The sequence below is a fragment of the Ambystoma mexicanum genome, chromosome 11 (genome assembly GCF_040938575.1).
Source record: "Ambystoma mexicanum isolate Mex_15411 chromosome 11, UKY_AmexF1_1, whole genome shotgun sequence".
NCBI lineage: Eukaryota > Metazoa > Chordata > Amphibia > Caudata > Ambystomatidae > Ambystoma > Ambystoma mexicanum.
In genome coordinates this window covers 959101970-959116468 of record NC_090934.1, presented here as the reverse complement: position 1 = coordinate 959116468, position 14499 = coordinate 959101970, and the positions used below count along the sequence as shown (strand labels likewise).

Below are 14499 nucleotides of genomic sequence, written 5' to 3'. Positions count from 1 at the left end.
ATCCAGTCAGTCATCGCTGCACTATGCATCACGTGGGTAGAGACCGCAGCTGTCCGGGTCCGACCGACGCCCCTGTGGGAGCCAGATGAGCGTAACACTGCTTAGGGATTAGGTTGAATGGCCTGGGTCTGATGCGAGGGATTGGTGGCTGCCTACGAGCCACTGCTGGCTGCGCTGGTGGTAATTGCTGACCCTGTCTCGCCCTCCTTCTCCTCCTGCGTCTCCTCTGTGCACCATGTTGTTGCTGCTGTTGTTGTAGTTGGTGTTGTTGCTGTAGTCGTAGCAGTATAGGGATGTCCTCCAGCGCCGTGATTGCAACATCTAGTGGTAGCATTTTGGTGTAAGAAGGGGTGTGGTGTGTGGGTGTACTCATTTTATACTGGCCCAGCCTCCATTGACTCCACCTGTGGTGATTGTGTGCACCTGTGGCAGTTGGCTTGATTGCTGATTGCTGTTTGCGGGTGGTCCGCGATGCCTGTATGGCCGGCATCGTGCAGCCCCTGATTACCGCCTTCGGGATGCCGGTATTTGCATGTCCTCGTGGGTTGTGATGTCCTCCTATTACCGGCATGCCGGTATTTGCTCCCCGATGGGGCACATGTACGAGCCCATGCCGGTATGAGGAGGCACGGTAGGGGCGGTGCCAGTATTGGCTGGTTGTCAGGTCGGAATGCCCCGGACCTGTTAACGATGCCTCTATTACCATTCCGCCTTCATTTTTCCATTACCTCCATTCTCGTAATGAGGCCCTATAAGTAGTTTGATGGTATTGGTTGATAAGTCACCTGCTTGTAATCATTTTCTTATAGTGTTTTTGGCCATAATTAAATAACTGTATTTTATAAATCCTGTCTAAGTGCAATTTGTGACTCCCATTGTGTGACCTCATTGTGGACCCTTTACACTCTCACCCCTCTGAAGAACTTAGCCTAGACCGCCTGTCACTGCTACCTTAAACTGGTTTGGCTGCAGCTTCCCAGAGTTGTCCCTGTCACAATATAGGTTGGCCTTCTATACATCTGTCCCCCAGGCCAGAGTATAGAAAATCTGTCCTAACAGTAACCAGGAGCAGACAGCCGACAGCACTCACCACGCACTCAGCCCAATGCGCGCGGAAGATGCAGATATAGCTCTTCCTGGTTAGGAGGCGGGACCAAGTAGTTTCTGCCCAATAGATTGAATTAGTTGCATTGTGCACGCCAATAAAAGTTCAAGGATGGTGTCCCAATGGTATTCCCAGCATGTAGTTCGTAACAAAATGTGAAGAAATGCTTAAAGCTTGCTGGTAAGCACGTAATGAGTACAACTGGCAGGTAAGCAAGAGCAGAGAGCCAACAGCATTCACCACACACTCGACCCAATGCGCTCCCCCAACATTATTACCTTGACGGCATTTGTAGGGCAGAATCTGATTTCTGGGCAAGCGGTCTAAAGAAACCTTTTTGCATGAAGTAGTTGGACAGATTGCCTCTTACCGGATATGGTGTTGTACTGTAATAACCTATACATTATATGCAGTATAGAGGAAAAGGGATGGGACATAGAAGTAAAGAAAGGTTACTTACTGTAGTGACTACTGTCCTCCTAGGCCATAGTCCCCATTCCTACATACGCCCCTGCCTCTCTCCCCCTTAATTGACTAGTGCAGTTAGATGAATTACTTCAATTTTGCAAAACAAAGGGGACCAAGTTGGGGTCCCTGGGGCAGAGCTGGCAGATTATTGTATGAGAGCGCCCACTCTATGGCACACTTGCAAATTAAATGGGAAGCACCTATTTTTGCGGTCAAAAAGGCTCTGGTACTGTCCCCTGTCGGAGACGCCAATACAGTATGAAAGAAAGGGGTCTATACATTTCAAGTACAGTAGCCACTACGGTGGGTAACAAGTCCTTTATTTAACACTGCACCCTCCTCCAACCCCACCCCCTCTTGTGCTTGGGCTTGATTACTCGACCACTGCCTCCAATAGGTAAACAAGGGATGGAGAGGGAACCCCTGATGCCTACAACAGTTATTTTTCTTGTACCATACGCCTAGGCTAAAGGTTCGGGCATGTACTTCCATCTGAAGTTAGCCCTGTGTGTTCATGGCTTTAAAATTAGCAGTACACGCGCAATGCCTGAATGAAAAAAAGGACTGAAGTAAATATTATTTGGCTTTTTACAGTAAATGTAATGTTTTTTTGAAAAACTCTTTATTAACATTTTCAATAACACCCCAAAGTTCCAGTGTCCCCCCAGCCCCCTCCACCCTCCCCCTTTTCTCCTAACACAGTCAAGCTTTAATATTCACAACAGCAACAACCCCCAACCCTGACCCCCCCCTTCCCCTTCTCAGAGTCTGGTCACATCCAACAGGCTCCATTCTCTTCAGCGGCTGCCGTCAATGCTTTGTACTGGTCTATAGATCCTACAGGGGTGAGTGAAGCCGCCATCAATTCCCCGAGTCATATCCTCCACCTCTGTCTTTCCCCCTCTCCCCTCTATGCTCACCCGCACTGGTTCACAAAAAAAACATTGTCCCTCGACAAATCACTTAGCAGATGGGTCCTAGAGATTGTTATCCCTTCTCCCTCCGTCTCAGAGTCTGTTCCCTGCAGGACCATTAGTTCTGCCACCCCCCACCTCCGCACATCTTTCCGCCATTGACCTATCGATGGGCCTTGCGGGCAGTTCCACGCTATCGCCATTCGGAGCTTGGCCAACACAAGTAAAAATCGGCCCATCCTGTTCCGCACCTTGTATCTTTTCCCCCCTGGGAGCTTCCCCCACAGACAAACTTCTGGAATCCGTTCCCACCCAGTCCCCAACAGCCCGTTCACTCCCCAGAGGACCCCATCCCAATACTCTACTATTAGATCACATTCCCATACCATATGCCAAAATCCCGCCTGTGTCTTACCGCATCTAGGGCACTCATCCGACCCTTCCCCATTCATTGCCCAGTACGTCATTGGGGTTACATATGTCCTATGTAGAATATTGAATTGGACCAGCTGGAAATGTGCATTCCTGGATGTCTTCCGGACCAGCTCCCAGACCTGCGCCCACTCTTTTCCCTTTATTTGACGATCCAAGTCCCTTTCCCATTTCTCCTTGACCTTCAGATCTCCCCTCACCGCCCCCTCCCGTAGGGCTTTGTAGAGTCGCGAAATACGTGCCCTTCCCCCCATGCGATCTAGCAAGACCCGGAGGACCGGGCAAAGCTCTGGTTCCTCTGGGATTCCCGCCCATAGCTTCGCTAGCCTACCGACCACCGCTCCATACACCAGGAAGGGCCCTTGCGGTAACTCAAACTTTTGACACCACTCCTGGCAAGTTAGTAGTTTCCCACCCACTAATAGGTCCCCCACTTTTTCACATCCCTTCTTCTTAAGCCTCTGAACTCCCACCCTCCCAATTCCCTGACAGAGTTTCTGGTCCACCCCCCACGGGAGGCCTCCCTCATACCAGCCTGTCACTCCCTTGCCCCCAACATACTTCCTCCACACCTCCTGCACCGCCTCAAACACCACCGTTCTACCTTTACCCCCCAAAGGGCGCCAGAGTAATTGAACCGGCCTACAGTTAGGCGGTAAGTCCCCTATCAGCACTTCTAGGACCTCGCCCCCTGGTTGGTCCCACACCAATACCGACTGTAATTGTGCCTCCACAAAGTATCTTTCATAGTTTGGGAGATCAAGACCTCCCTCTTCCTTGGGTCTTTGCAGTGTCTCTAAGAACACCCTTCTCCTCTTCGTGCCCCACAGAAGTTCTCTCACTTTAACGTCCAGCATTTTAAAGAAGATTCTTTTTGCAACATACGGTATATTAGCAAAGAAGTAAAGGAGCCTCGGCAATATAACCATCTTACATAGCTCCACCCTGCCCATCAGAGAAAGAGGTAACATCTTCCAGAGTTGAATCGAGTCTCCTATTTTAGACAACGCCCTCCCCGTATTGTGCACAAACATCTCCTCCATCTCATGAAATATACGTATCCCCAAATATTGGAATGATTCAGTGTCCCACTTTATTCCCAACTCCGGCAGCCTCTCTAATGGACAGTCCCGTACCCCCCCCAACGGGAATAGCACCGACTTCCCTGGATTAATGCGGAATCCCGACATGTACCAGAAATTTCGCAGTATTTTCAACAGTTCTGGGAGGTATATCACCGGGTCCACCACATACAACAACAGGTCATCCGCTTAAAGAGACACAACGTGTGTCCTCCCTCCTACCACAATACCAGCCTCCTCCATTTCCTGCAGCAGAAACGCCGCCAGTGGCTCCAGGGCCATGGCAAACAGAATCGGAGACGCAGCACACCCCTGCTGGTCCCCCTTCCCAACTCCCATGTCCCCGACACCCAGTTATTAGTCCACACCATCGCCAGAGGTTTCTCATACAGAAGGGATACCCACCTACAAATCATCTCCCCAAACCCAAACTCTCGTAGAACCCGGAACAACCACCTCCACTCCAAAGAATGGAACGCCTTCATGGTGTCAAATGACGCTATTGCCATGTCTCGATTCTCCAGTTTCACAGAGTCCATTACGTGGTGCAAGCGAGAGAGGTTACCAGACGTATTCCTCCCCCCAACAAACCCACATTGGTCCGGATGGACCAGGATTGGTGCCACTTTTGCCAACCTGGCAGCAAGAATCTTCCCCAAAATTTTCCCATCAACATTCAACAAGGAAATCGGTCGATACACTGCACAATCCCTTGGATCCTTCCCCTCTTTTAAGATTACCGTAATAACTGCCTCTCTGATCGACTCAGGGAGACAGCCGTGTTGAAAAGCCTCCTCGTATACTTTTACCAGGTGTGGCACCAGGATGTCAGCAAACTCTGAATAAAACTCCACTGGGAGTCCATCACTCCCCGGCACCGTGCCTCTCCGCATTGTGCGGATTGCTCAGCGAACATCCCCCTCTTCAATTGGCCCTTCCAGTCCCTCCCGCGTCTCCTCCCCTAACTTCGGAAGTCACAACCTTTCCATGAGATCATCCACATCTGCTTCTACAAAACCTTCCACAATCGTGTATAACTCCCTATAGAATGACACAAAAGCATCATTAATTCCTCCCTGAGTCTTCACCATCTCCCCTGTGCTTAACCTAAACTGAGTTACCACTCGATTCGGCTGCTCCCTTTTCGCTAACCAAGCCAACAGCCTGCCCGCCTTGTCCCCCTCGCCATGTAGCCTAACGTCCCACCTACTACTGTCAAAATGTGACAGCTCTTCCAAAGTTTCCTGGTGGGATTCCAACGCCCGCGCTAACGCCTCCACAGCCCCCCAGCCACTTCCCTGCAGCCACCTTAACCTCCAACTGCCTCAACCGTTGCCAGAGCCGTCTGCGCATGCCCACCATCATGGACACACATTTCCCCCTAATGGTCACATTAAAGGCCTCCCACAGCACCCCCCTAGCTTCCACCGAGCCCTCATTCAACTCAAAGTATGTCTTAATCTCCTCTCTAAGTTCGCTCACAAACGCCCTATCTCCTACCGCCTCCCTTTGGAGACGCCACAGCCGACGCGGAGGTCGCCCCTCAGTCTCAAATAATGTGGCCACCAGAGGAGAGTGGTCCGACAAAGTGCGTCCCAAATACGCTACCTCCCCAAAATACTGGCAGTATTCCCTTCCCGTAATAAGGTAGTCTAGGCGAGAATATGAACCATGTACACCCAAATAGTACGAATAGCCCCTTTCCTCCCCATGTTGTTCCCTCTACACCTCCACCATGTCCAATTCCTTCATTATCCTACGGAGAGACTCCGGCATATATTTCTTGGGTACTCCTCTGCTACCTAGCCCATCCAACCTTTCCTCCAGGTGAGAATTAAAATCCCCTCCCCAAATGAGCATATCTCCCATATAAGCCCCCAATATAAGCCCCCGTCATACGAAGAACCGAGGGGAAGTAATCCTTGTCATCTACATTTGGCGCATACGAATTGACCACAGTGACCACCCTTCCCTCCCATGAACATTGTGCCAAGACTGTCCTGCCAATCTCATCCTTTACAACCGCCGTACAGTAAATGTAATGTTAGCCTGAATTGGTTATTAGATTAGTGTTTATCGAACCCAATATTCATATGTTTAAGTTGTTCACCAGAAATGTACATGTTGCATTGCAAATACATTTACTTTTTAATATGCTTATTTGTTGACAGATCCTTGCTCTAAGGAAGTTCTATTTTGCCAATCACTGGAACAAGTTTGATTTTGCTGTTTTAATCATGAGTGCATTAGAGATGCTCACCGAGTGGCTCTTACACATGTTCAAAGTAGCTGTTTCAAGTTATGTGATGCAGTTAGTTATAAAAGCTTTAAGATTGCTTCGTCTTATAAGAGCTCTTCGTCTTTTAAAGGTAAAGCTTTATTTTCCATATGTACATATAGCTTATGTTTTCAATATACACGTATTTTATTGTTTTGCCAACCAATGGCCTATCATATGTCTTGATATTCATTTCCATTAAGTAAACGCACCTTCCCTGCTTGATGATTTTTTAAAGATTATTGTTATAAGTTGGAGAGTGCGGCTTCAACCAGTGGATCAATACACTCACACCTTTGGCAATGTTAACATAATGAATGTGCTTCTGTGGAATATGAGTAATATGCATAATTGAGGCATTAATTATGTAATTATAATAATATATCATTGACAGGATCAGGAACCTGACGTACTTGCTTGTTTTAATAATATATGAAATATTTAACAACAATACAATTGCACAATATCCAAGAACGCTGGAGAATGGTGTCAGTAAAGGGTCATTCTTCTTTGCTCGACTGAACAACACTTAAATCCGTTCTCTAGCCTTATATTTTAACTTGCAAATAATAATGAATTCAAAATCGGCGTATTTCCAATTCTATTATAATCATTTTATTTGAATGCCTAATTGTACTCCGTCTATTCATATATGAGATCAATTGATTATAAAAGACTAAAACGTGGCTTTTTCCTTAACTGGGGCTTTTTAAAGGACGTAAAACTAATCATACATGCTCAAAATAAATATTTAAGCAACTACCTAAAATCATAGAGATCAATCATGACATACAGGTAGGAGGAACCATCTACCCCTGGTTCAATGATTGATTCTTCAAAATACAATGTACTTGCTTTACTCAATCTTTCCAGGATCATTACGATGCAGGAAATCTGGTATTCTTTATTGAAAAATGGCTGGCAGTTACTACTAATGAGCAATAATGTAATGCCATGATTGAATGGTATATGGGTCCACTTTGTGAAACACAAATTGGCCAATTTAATCGATTGAAATCATGCATGAATAGATAGATTGACGGAATTCAGTAATTCTGCGTTACGTTACAACTATTGATTGACATTGGAACCCGGCGGATTTTGAATTAATTAAAAGTGTATTTGAAATGCAGACACACTGCAGATTTGAATTTGGTTCAGTATTTGTTTTTAATTCATAATAATGTGAAACATACGTTGAGTGTTTTCAAGCACACAAGCAGCACCAGGGTCTGCTCCACGGAGCGGGTCTTGATCTCAAACCCGGAGCATATGGTGAAGCGTAAGAAGAGCACAAGGAGACCCTGCTGCTGCCATTCCACTGTTGCCACTGCACCTTGCTGCTGTGTCGCGGTCGCGCTGTTGTGGCTGTTCGAAGGTACATGTTGGCACCTTCCACCTCGTTCTACAGGCGTGTGTGTTAAGTGTTTGTGTGCACCTCCAGCCAACGAGGGGAGAAGCACCACCATAGCCTCTGAGCAGTAGATAGGGTGCCTGATCCCTGTACCCGTGCCAGCAACCTCCTTAACAAGATATCCTCCTATTATTTTTCTTCCTCATTTTGTTGTAATAGTTGCTGCTTTAGCTTTCTTTTATAAAAATGTTTGAAAGTGTGGGCTAGTTGAAGGTCATCTGTTGCAATAAGCTAGTCAGCGGGATTTTGAATGAAGGGAAGGTATGCCTTCTGGGATGCATTGATATTGAAGCATACAATCATGTGCTAGCAGGTGTTTTGTCTGAATTTGTGCAGAGGGCCTTTTGATGTCATTAATCCAAGATGCAAATAACAAGGGGGGTCCTGGGAGTCCCTCTGCCAGACATTAGTCCTGGTTAGGAGAGGCTTACCAGAGTCTTTAGCTCACAATCTTTCACAGAGGGGAAATATCCAAAACATATCAGTCTTTGTCCTGCCCTGGGGCAGTCCAGCAACTAAATGCTAGGCAATTCTCCTCCGAACAAGAGTACCAACAGCAACCCCAGACACGTGTTTCAGTGAGTTTGTAAATGACCAAACACACCCAGCTCGCCTCACATCTCCATCCTATCTGTGTTCCAGTGCAAGAGTTCTGGCTTAAACCTACAGCCAAAACTAAAAATGTATGGATATGAGTCTCTGAATCAATCATAATTACTGGCATTGCTTTCGTCAGCCTTCCAGGCCATTGTTTGGAAAACAGCCTTCTCCCTGCCACTTATGTGAGCAGCCCTGCCCAAATTGCTAGACAAGGCCTAATGATGCCTATGGTGGCTTGTGTTCCTGTTCAGAGGGGACATGGCCTAGCAATTGAGATTGAACTGACCGTTTGGTAGCAGAACCAAACTCTTTTGCTATTTGCTTGTGCCTGTTCTTTAATGGAACAGACATACCAAAGGATTATGGCATGGAAGGCTGCCCACAGTCAGTGGTGTTTTTAGGCTTTCTGCTGCCCTAGGTCCAACCAGGTGCATGCCCTCAACACACACACACAAGTTTTACACACCTTGTGGGGACTATGTGTGGAGACCTACCTTGTGGGGACTAACCTTTCCCAGTGTTTTACAAATATGTGAATAAGAGAAATATCTTCAAAAAAAATCATAATATAGGGTCCAACTTAAAATTAGCACATTTTAATGTTTAATTGTGTGTATGGTACTATCATTGTGGGGACTTTTCTATTTTTGTTTGGAATTGATTGTATTCATATTTAGAAGACTAAACGTGTCTTCCAAAGCACTCTTTATATATTAAAATGTTCTATTTCTTTATATGAGGACCTGCCACCATCCTAGGGAATAGGCATCAGATAGACGATAATGACATTGAATTTCCCATATGATATTCACTTAAAGGTCCTTAAATCTGGCATTAGATCTGGTTATTAACACTGAAAATGTTTCTGCAAAAAGAACTGGGCATGGAAAGATGACAAGAATACCCCATGATCACACACAGTGGCCAAGGTGGAAGCAGGGATGGGAAAACAGTTGTATGTGTTCCTACTAGTCACCATCCTGGCCACTGATACACATCTCCACTCGAAGTTTCATGTATTGATAAAGATATCATTGTCTACTTTGAGACTGAGTGTGTGATGATAGTTACCCACAGAGTCCCCACAGAGATGGTGTGTTATCGTACTCTTATGAATGTGCTCATACAGATGGAGTGTAATAATGGCAATGTTAAAGTCCCTTTTGGAGGTAATGTGTGATATTGAGAATTGTAAAGTCCTCATAGATATTTTGTGTGTGTGAATATTGATGGTAAAGACCCCATGTAAATGTTGCATGATAATACCAATGTTAAAGCCCCCACAGAGATGGTGTGTATTTATCATGATGTTTAAGTCTGCATATGCATTGCATGTAATGTTGGTGATGAAGTCCTAATAGAGATTGTGTGTCAAAATAATGATGTCCAGGTACTCACAGAGATGGTGTGTGATAATATTTGAGTCCCCATAATGGTGGTGTGTGATAATAATGATGTTGAAGTCCTCACAGAGATGGTGTGGATAATAATAATATTTCAGTCCCCATAGTGATATGTGTGATAATAATGATGTTGAAGTCCTCACAGAGAGGGTTTGTGATAATAGTGATTTCAAAGTCCCCTGTGGAAACAGTGTGTGATAATAATGATGTTAAAAATACCCACAGATATGATGTGTGTATGAATATTAGTGTTAAAGAACACACACAGATGTTGTATGATAATGCCAGTGCTAAAGCCCCCACAGAGATGGTGCGTGATTATCATGATGTTGAAGTCTTCATAAGCATTTTAAAGGGCCTCATTACAAGTTTGGGGTTGCAGGAAAAAAGTGGTGATAATTCAGTTACCGCCACTTTTCCCACACGTCCACATTATCATTTTGACGGATTTACTGCTGGTGGAATTAACATGCAAGAAATCTCCTGATTTTTGGCGGTAAAGTAGTGGATTAACTACTGTGAATACTGACAAAACGGTAACAAGGCCCAATGTTGAAGTCTCTAAAGAAATCGTGTCATGATACTCTTGCCATCAAAGGTGCTCAAAGAGCTGGTGTGTGACCATATTGAAGTCCCTGCAGTGATGGCGTGTAATAATGATATTTAAGTCCTCACAGAGTTGTTGTGTGATTATGATGATATGGTCCCCACAGAGATGGTGCATGATAATAACGATGTTAAAGTCCCCACATAGATAGTGTGTGATAATAATAGTGTGAGAGTCCACACAGTGATGGTGTGTCATAAAATGACATAAATGTCCCCACAGAGATGGTGTGTGTTGTGTATGGCACTAATGCCCTCACCAAGGTGGTGTGTGATAATGTCGATATTGGCGGCACCCTGAAAAATTGTGCATGATTATAATGATGTTTAATCCCCTCTCACATGGTGTGTAATGTTGATGATGTTTAAGTCACCGTAGAAATTATGTGTGATTGCAATGGTCATCAGGTCCCCGCATGATTGGTGTGTGATAATGATAATATTGAGTTAGAATTCTGTATCATCTGAGGGGTACTTAGTAATAACAGGAAACAATGGACACTGCATTAGAAGTCAAGATCCAGTGATCCACAGTTGCCACATTAACAGGGAGACCACATCTACAACAGCAGGTATACTGCTTCTCCTGAACAACATTTGTTTGTATCTACCTTATTCCCACAACCAACTGACTTTGGTTTCCCATAGTAACCCAGGGTCTCCAATTCAAAGTACTTTTTTCTGAGATACATTTCACCGCTCTAGAGAATGGGACAGTGTTTCAAAACTTCATCCCAAGCACCTCTCAACTTGGTGTACTTATATTGCTCCCTTTCCTGCAGTTCAAGAATTCAGTCGGGGGTGGGTAGCTGAGTGAGCAGTCCACCTTTATTTCCAATGCAAAGGAAGATTGTAAGTTGAAGAAATCATAAGCCGCAATACTAAAACTGGCAAACTTTTCCAGAGACGTTGACTGGAAGGATGTTCTGCTGTTTTGAATGTCTCTCTCCTTCTCTATTCGTGCCAATCTGGAGCTTATCACTGTTCTGGTTGAAAAGGTGTTTCTCCTACGTCCCGTCCCCTTTCCTCCATACTTATGGGACATCTCTCCGTCCTGTGGGACGGGACCAGAGCACTTTGTAAAAAGCATCCAAAATGTTTCCAAAAATGTGTCCTAACTCTCTTTCTTGCGCCGGGCCCGGCACGCGGCCGTAACCCCGCCCACCTTGGCTCCGCCCCGCGCATCGCCCATCAGTCCTTTTCTCCGCTCGATCGGGGCCGGACACACTTGCATCCTCGGAAGATTTTCTTCCCTTTTTTCCTCTCTGGCTCTCGCTGGCGTTCATTTACTAGTACTATGTCTTTCAAATTAGACTTTCCAGATTGTTTATCGTATCACCCTCGCTTCGCGAGGGCAGATCCCTTTCGGTCCGGGCACTTCAACATTGGTTGGAGCGGTGGGAGGAGGTGTTGCGACGAACTCCTCCTTCGCATGTTCAGGCGTTCATCGACGAGAAGAAAAAATGCCTGGTAAGTTCTTTACTTTTCAGAGCACCCTGACCGGGGTATACCTTTCCGGGTTCCTCTCGGTCCGGGAGGGGGCGTTGATCGCTCTGTCACCGGGGTTCGCCCTGAGGTGCCCATTGGGCCTAATAATTCTACCCGAGTTTTCTCTGAGGGTCTCTGTAAGGGGCCTGTGAACACCAGAGTACGCTCCAAGGCCCCTCCTGTGGGGGCTGTTCGCTCTGAGGCCTCTCTGTCGGCTTCCCTCAAAAACAAAACCGGGGTGCGCCCCGAGGCCTTGGCTGGGCTTGTCGTTACCTAACGGATGTTCGAGGCCTGCGCAGAAAAGGCTGTTACTGGGCCTGGGTCCGATGTCCCTCGTACAGAGGCTAAAGCTACCAACAGTTCTGAGAGGCCGGTCAAGGCTTTGTCGGTGAAAGCGCACCGTTCCCGCTCTTGTGGTGACACCAGATCTGTTGGGGGGCAAAGAAGCAAAGTTCTTCTTTTACCGGCAGTGCAGAGGTCCTTCCTTCGAAGGCTCAGTTGGCGGTTGGTATGTCACAGAAACATTCCAGGCCTCATAGTACCGGCTCGGCCGAGGTTCCTTATGTTAAGGCTAAGATTAAGACCCCTGATCCATCAACGGGGACCCCTGCCTCACTTCCTCACGTGCCGCAGTTCCCCTCAGAGGAGGACAAAATGGCGCCCGTTCCCGCTACGACCACGGTGGCCATTTTAGGTGCTACCCCTACAACTACGCCATCGGCTTCTGGTGTAGGGCTCGGTCTCTTTGGTGAACCTAACGTCCCTTGTGCACATCCTTACCGGCCGGTTTAAGATTGGAACGCCCGGATGCCTCTTCCGCACAATGTTTCGTTGCCCGCGGGGGCGGCTCCTTTGATTTATGTGGATACGTCGGTGGAGGGGCCGGTGTGGCACCCTTCCCCGTTACGTCCCTGGATTTGTCCTCCTCATGAGAGGCCTCCTCAGGTCCCGAAACAATCTCCTGAGGATGCCTTTTTCGGTAAATTTCAAGCACTTATGCGCACAGACCCCATGAGGGAATATTTCAAAGGACTTTTCAAGGAGATATGTCCACTGGCGCCTCCGGCTCCACCTGTTCCTCTGGTGGTTCCGCCGGCGCCTCCCTTGCCCGTGGTGCCCCCCCCCTGCTCTCCCACCTTTGCCTCCATTGTCCCCAGTGGACAAGGCAGTGCCTGACACGGCTCAGCAGGATCCTGACCTGTCAGATGACCCTCAAGGCGATCAGGACAACGAGGACCTTCCCCGCTCTATCAGAGCCTTTCATGACCGGGTACTGGACATGATGAGTTTCTTAGATGTTCCGGTGCCTGAGGCACCCGCTCCGCAGGAGGGCTTGCTTTCTGGGGCGTTCACCCTGTCTCCCTTGGAGCGTAACGGCCTGTTCCTGCAGAAGGACGTTCTGTCCGCGGTCCGAAGAGTCTGGGAAAAGCCACACTCGGGACTTTTTGTCAATAAAAAGATTGACGCGAGGTACAGGCTGCATTCTTCTGAAGAGGTGGCCCTGTCGTCTTGTCCGCCTCCCTCCTCCACAGTGGTGGCTGCGGCCACTTTGCAGTCCAGGCCTGGAGGAGCTGGTAAGGAGCTTTTTCATTCTTCTACTGATGTAGAGCTCACCAAAAACAAGGATAGCACTCAGACGGCTAAATCATTGTCTGTTCTGGTTAAAGCTCCTTTCAAATCCCAGAGACCGTTGTCGCAAAGTCGACCCTCCTCTGGTTTTAGGGGCTTCCTCGACCGCAAATCTCGCAGAGTGGATACTCCTGTGGGGAATAACCACCGTAGACAACAGCGTATGCGGTTTTTCTCCCGCTCCTCAGCCTCCTCATCAGGTTCAGGTGGCATCGCCACCAATAAGCCTGCCGAATGAGGGTTTTCCCCGCTCGCACGAGACCCCGGTGGGAGGACGCATTGCGTCTCATTGGGAGGTGTGGCAGACCATCACAGAAGACAGATGGGTGTTGTCAGTCGCTCGAGCGGGCTTCCGCTTACCTTTACGCCCTCCCTCAAAGCCTAAATTCAGAAACTTCTGGACCTCAGAGCTGTGGAACCCGTTCCCTTTGTGGGAGCGACAGGAGGGCTTCTACTCCCGGCTGTTTACGGTGCCCAAACCCAACCAGGCTGGCCTGCGCACCATCCTAGACTTTTCCCAGTTCAATTTTTTCCTACCGCAAGAGAAATTCAAGATGATCACGCGCAGCCAGATTCGCTCCTCCTTGCAGATGGGCGATTGGCTCAGCATTGTGGATCTTCAGGATGTGTACATGCATATCCTGATTTGGAACCCACACAGGAGATATCTCCGCTTCTCTTTGGGAGAGGAGCACTTCCAGTTTCGAGTGCTTCCTTTTGGCCTCAGCTCGGCGCCACGTGTCTTCACGAAAATGATGTTGGTGATTGCGGTCTATCTTCGTCTCTAGGGTATCCATGGGTATCCGTATATGGACGACTGGCTCTTATGCCGTGGTGCGCCCTGAGGCCTTGGTGGAGCTTGGTGTTACTGAACGGATGTTCGAGGCCCGCGCGAATAAGGCTGTTACTGGACCTGAGTCCGAGGCCCCTCGTTCAGAGGCTAAAGCTACCAACATTTCTGAGGGTCTGACAAGGCCTTATCGGTGAAGGTTGTTTCTCACCGTTCCTGCTCTTGCAGCGACACCAGATCTGTTGAGGGGGCATAGAAGGAAAATTCTTCTTTTACCGGCAGCGCCGAGG

General features: G+C 47.6%; 1 protein-coding gene across 1 annotated transcript in view; it reads left to right on the top strand.

Moving 5' to 3' along the window:
- Window positions 1–14499, top strand: part of LOC138505085 (sperm-specific sodium:proton exchanger-like) — a 3031181-nt gene that overhangs the window by 2805461 nt on the left and 211221 nt on the right. The window contains exon 16 of the mRNA XM_069625402.1: window positions 6173–6370. Within this exon, the coding sequence (XP_069481503.1) occupies window positions 6173–6370 (198 nt within the window). The remainder of the gene's footprint in view (window positions 1–6172; window positions 6371–14499) is intronic.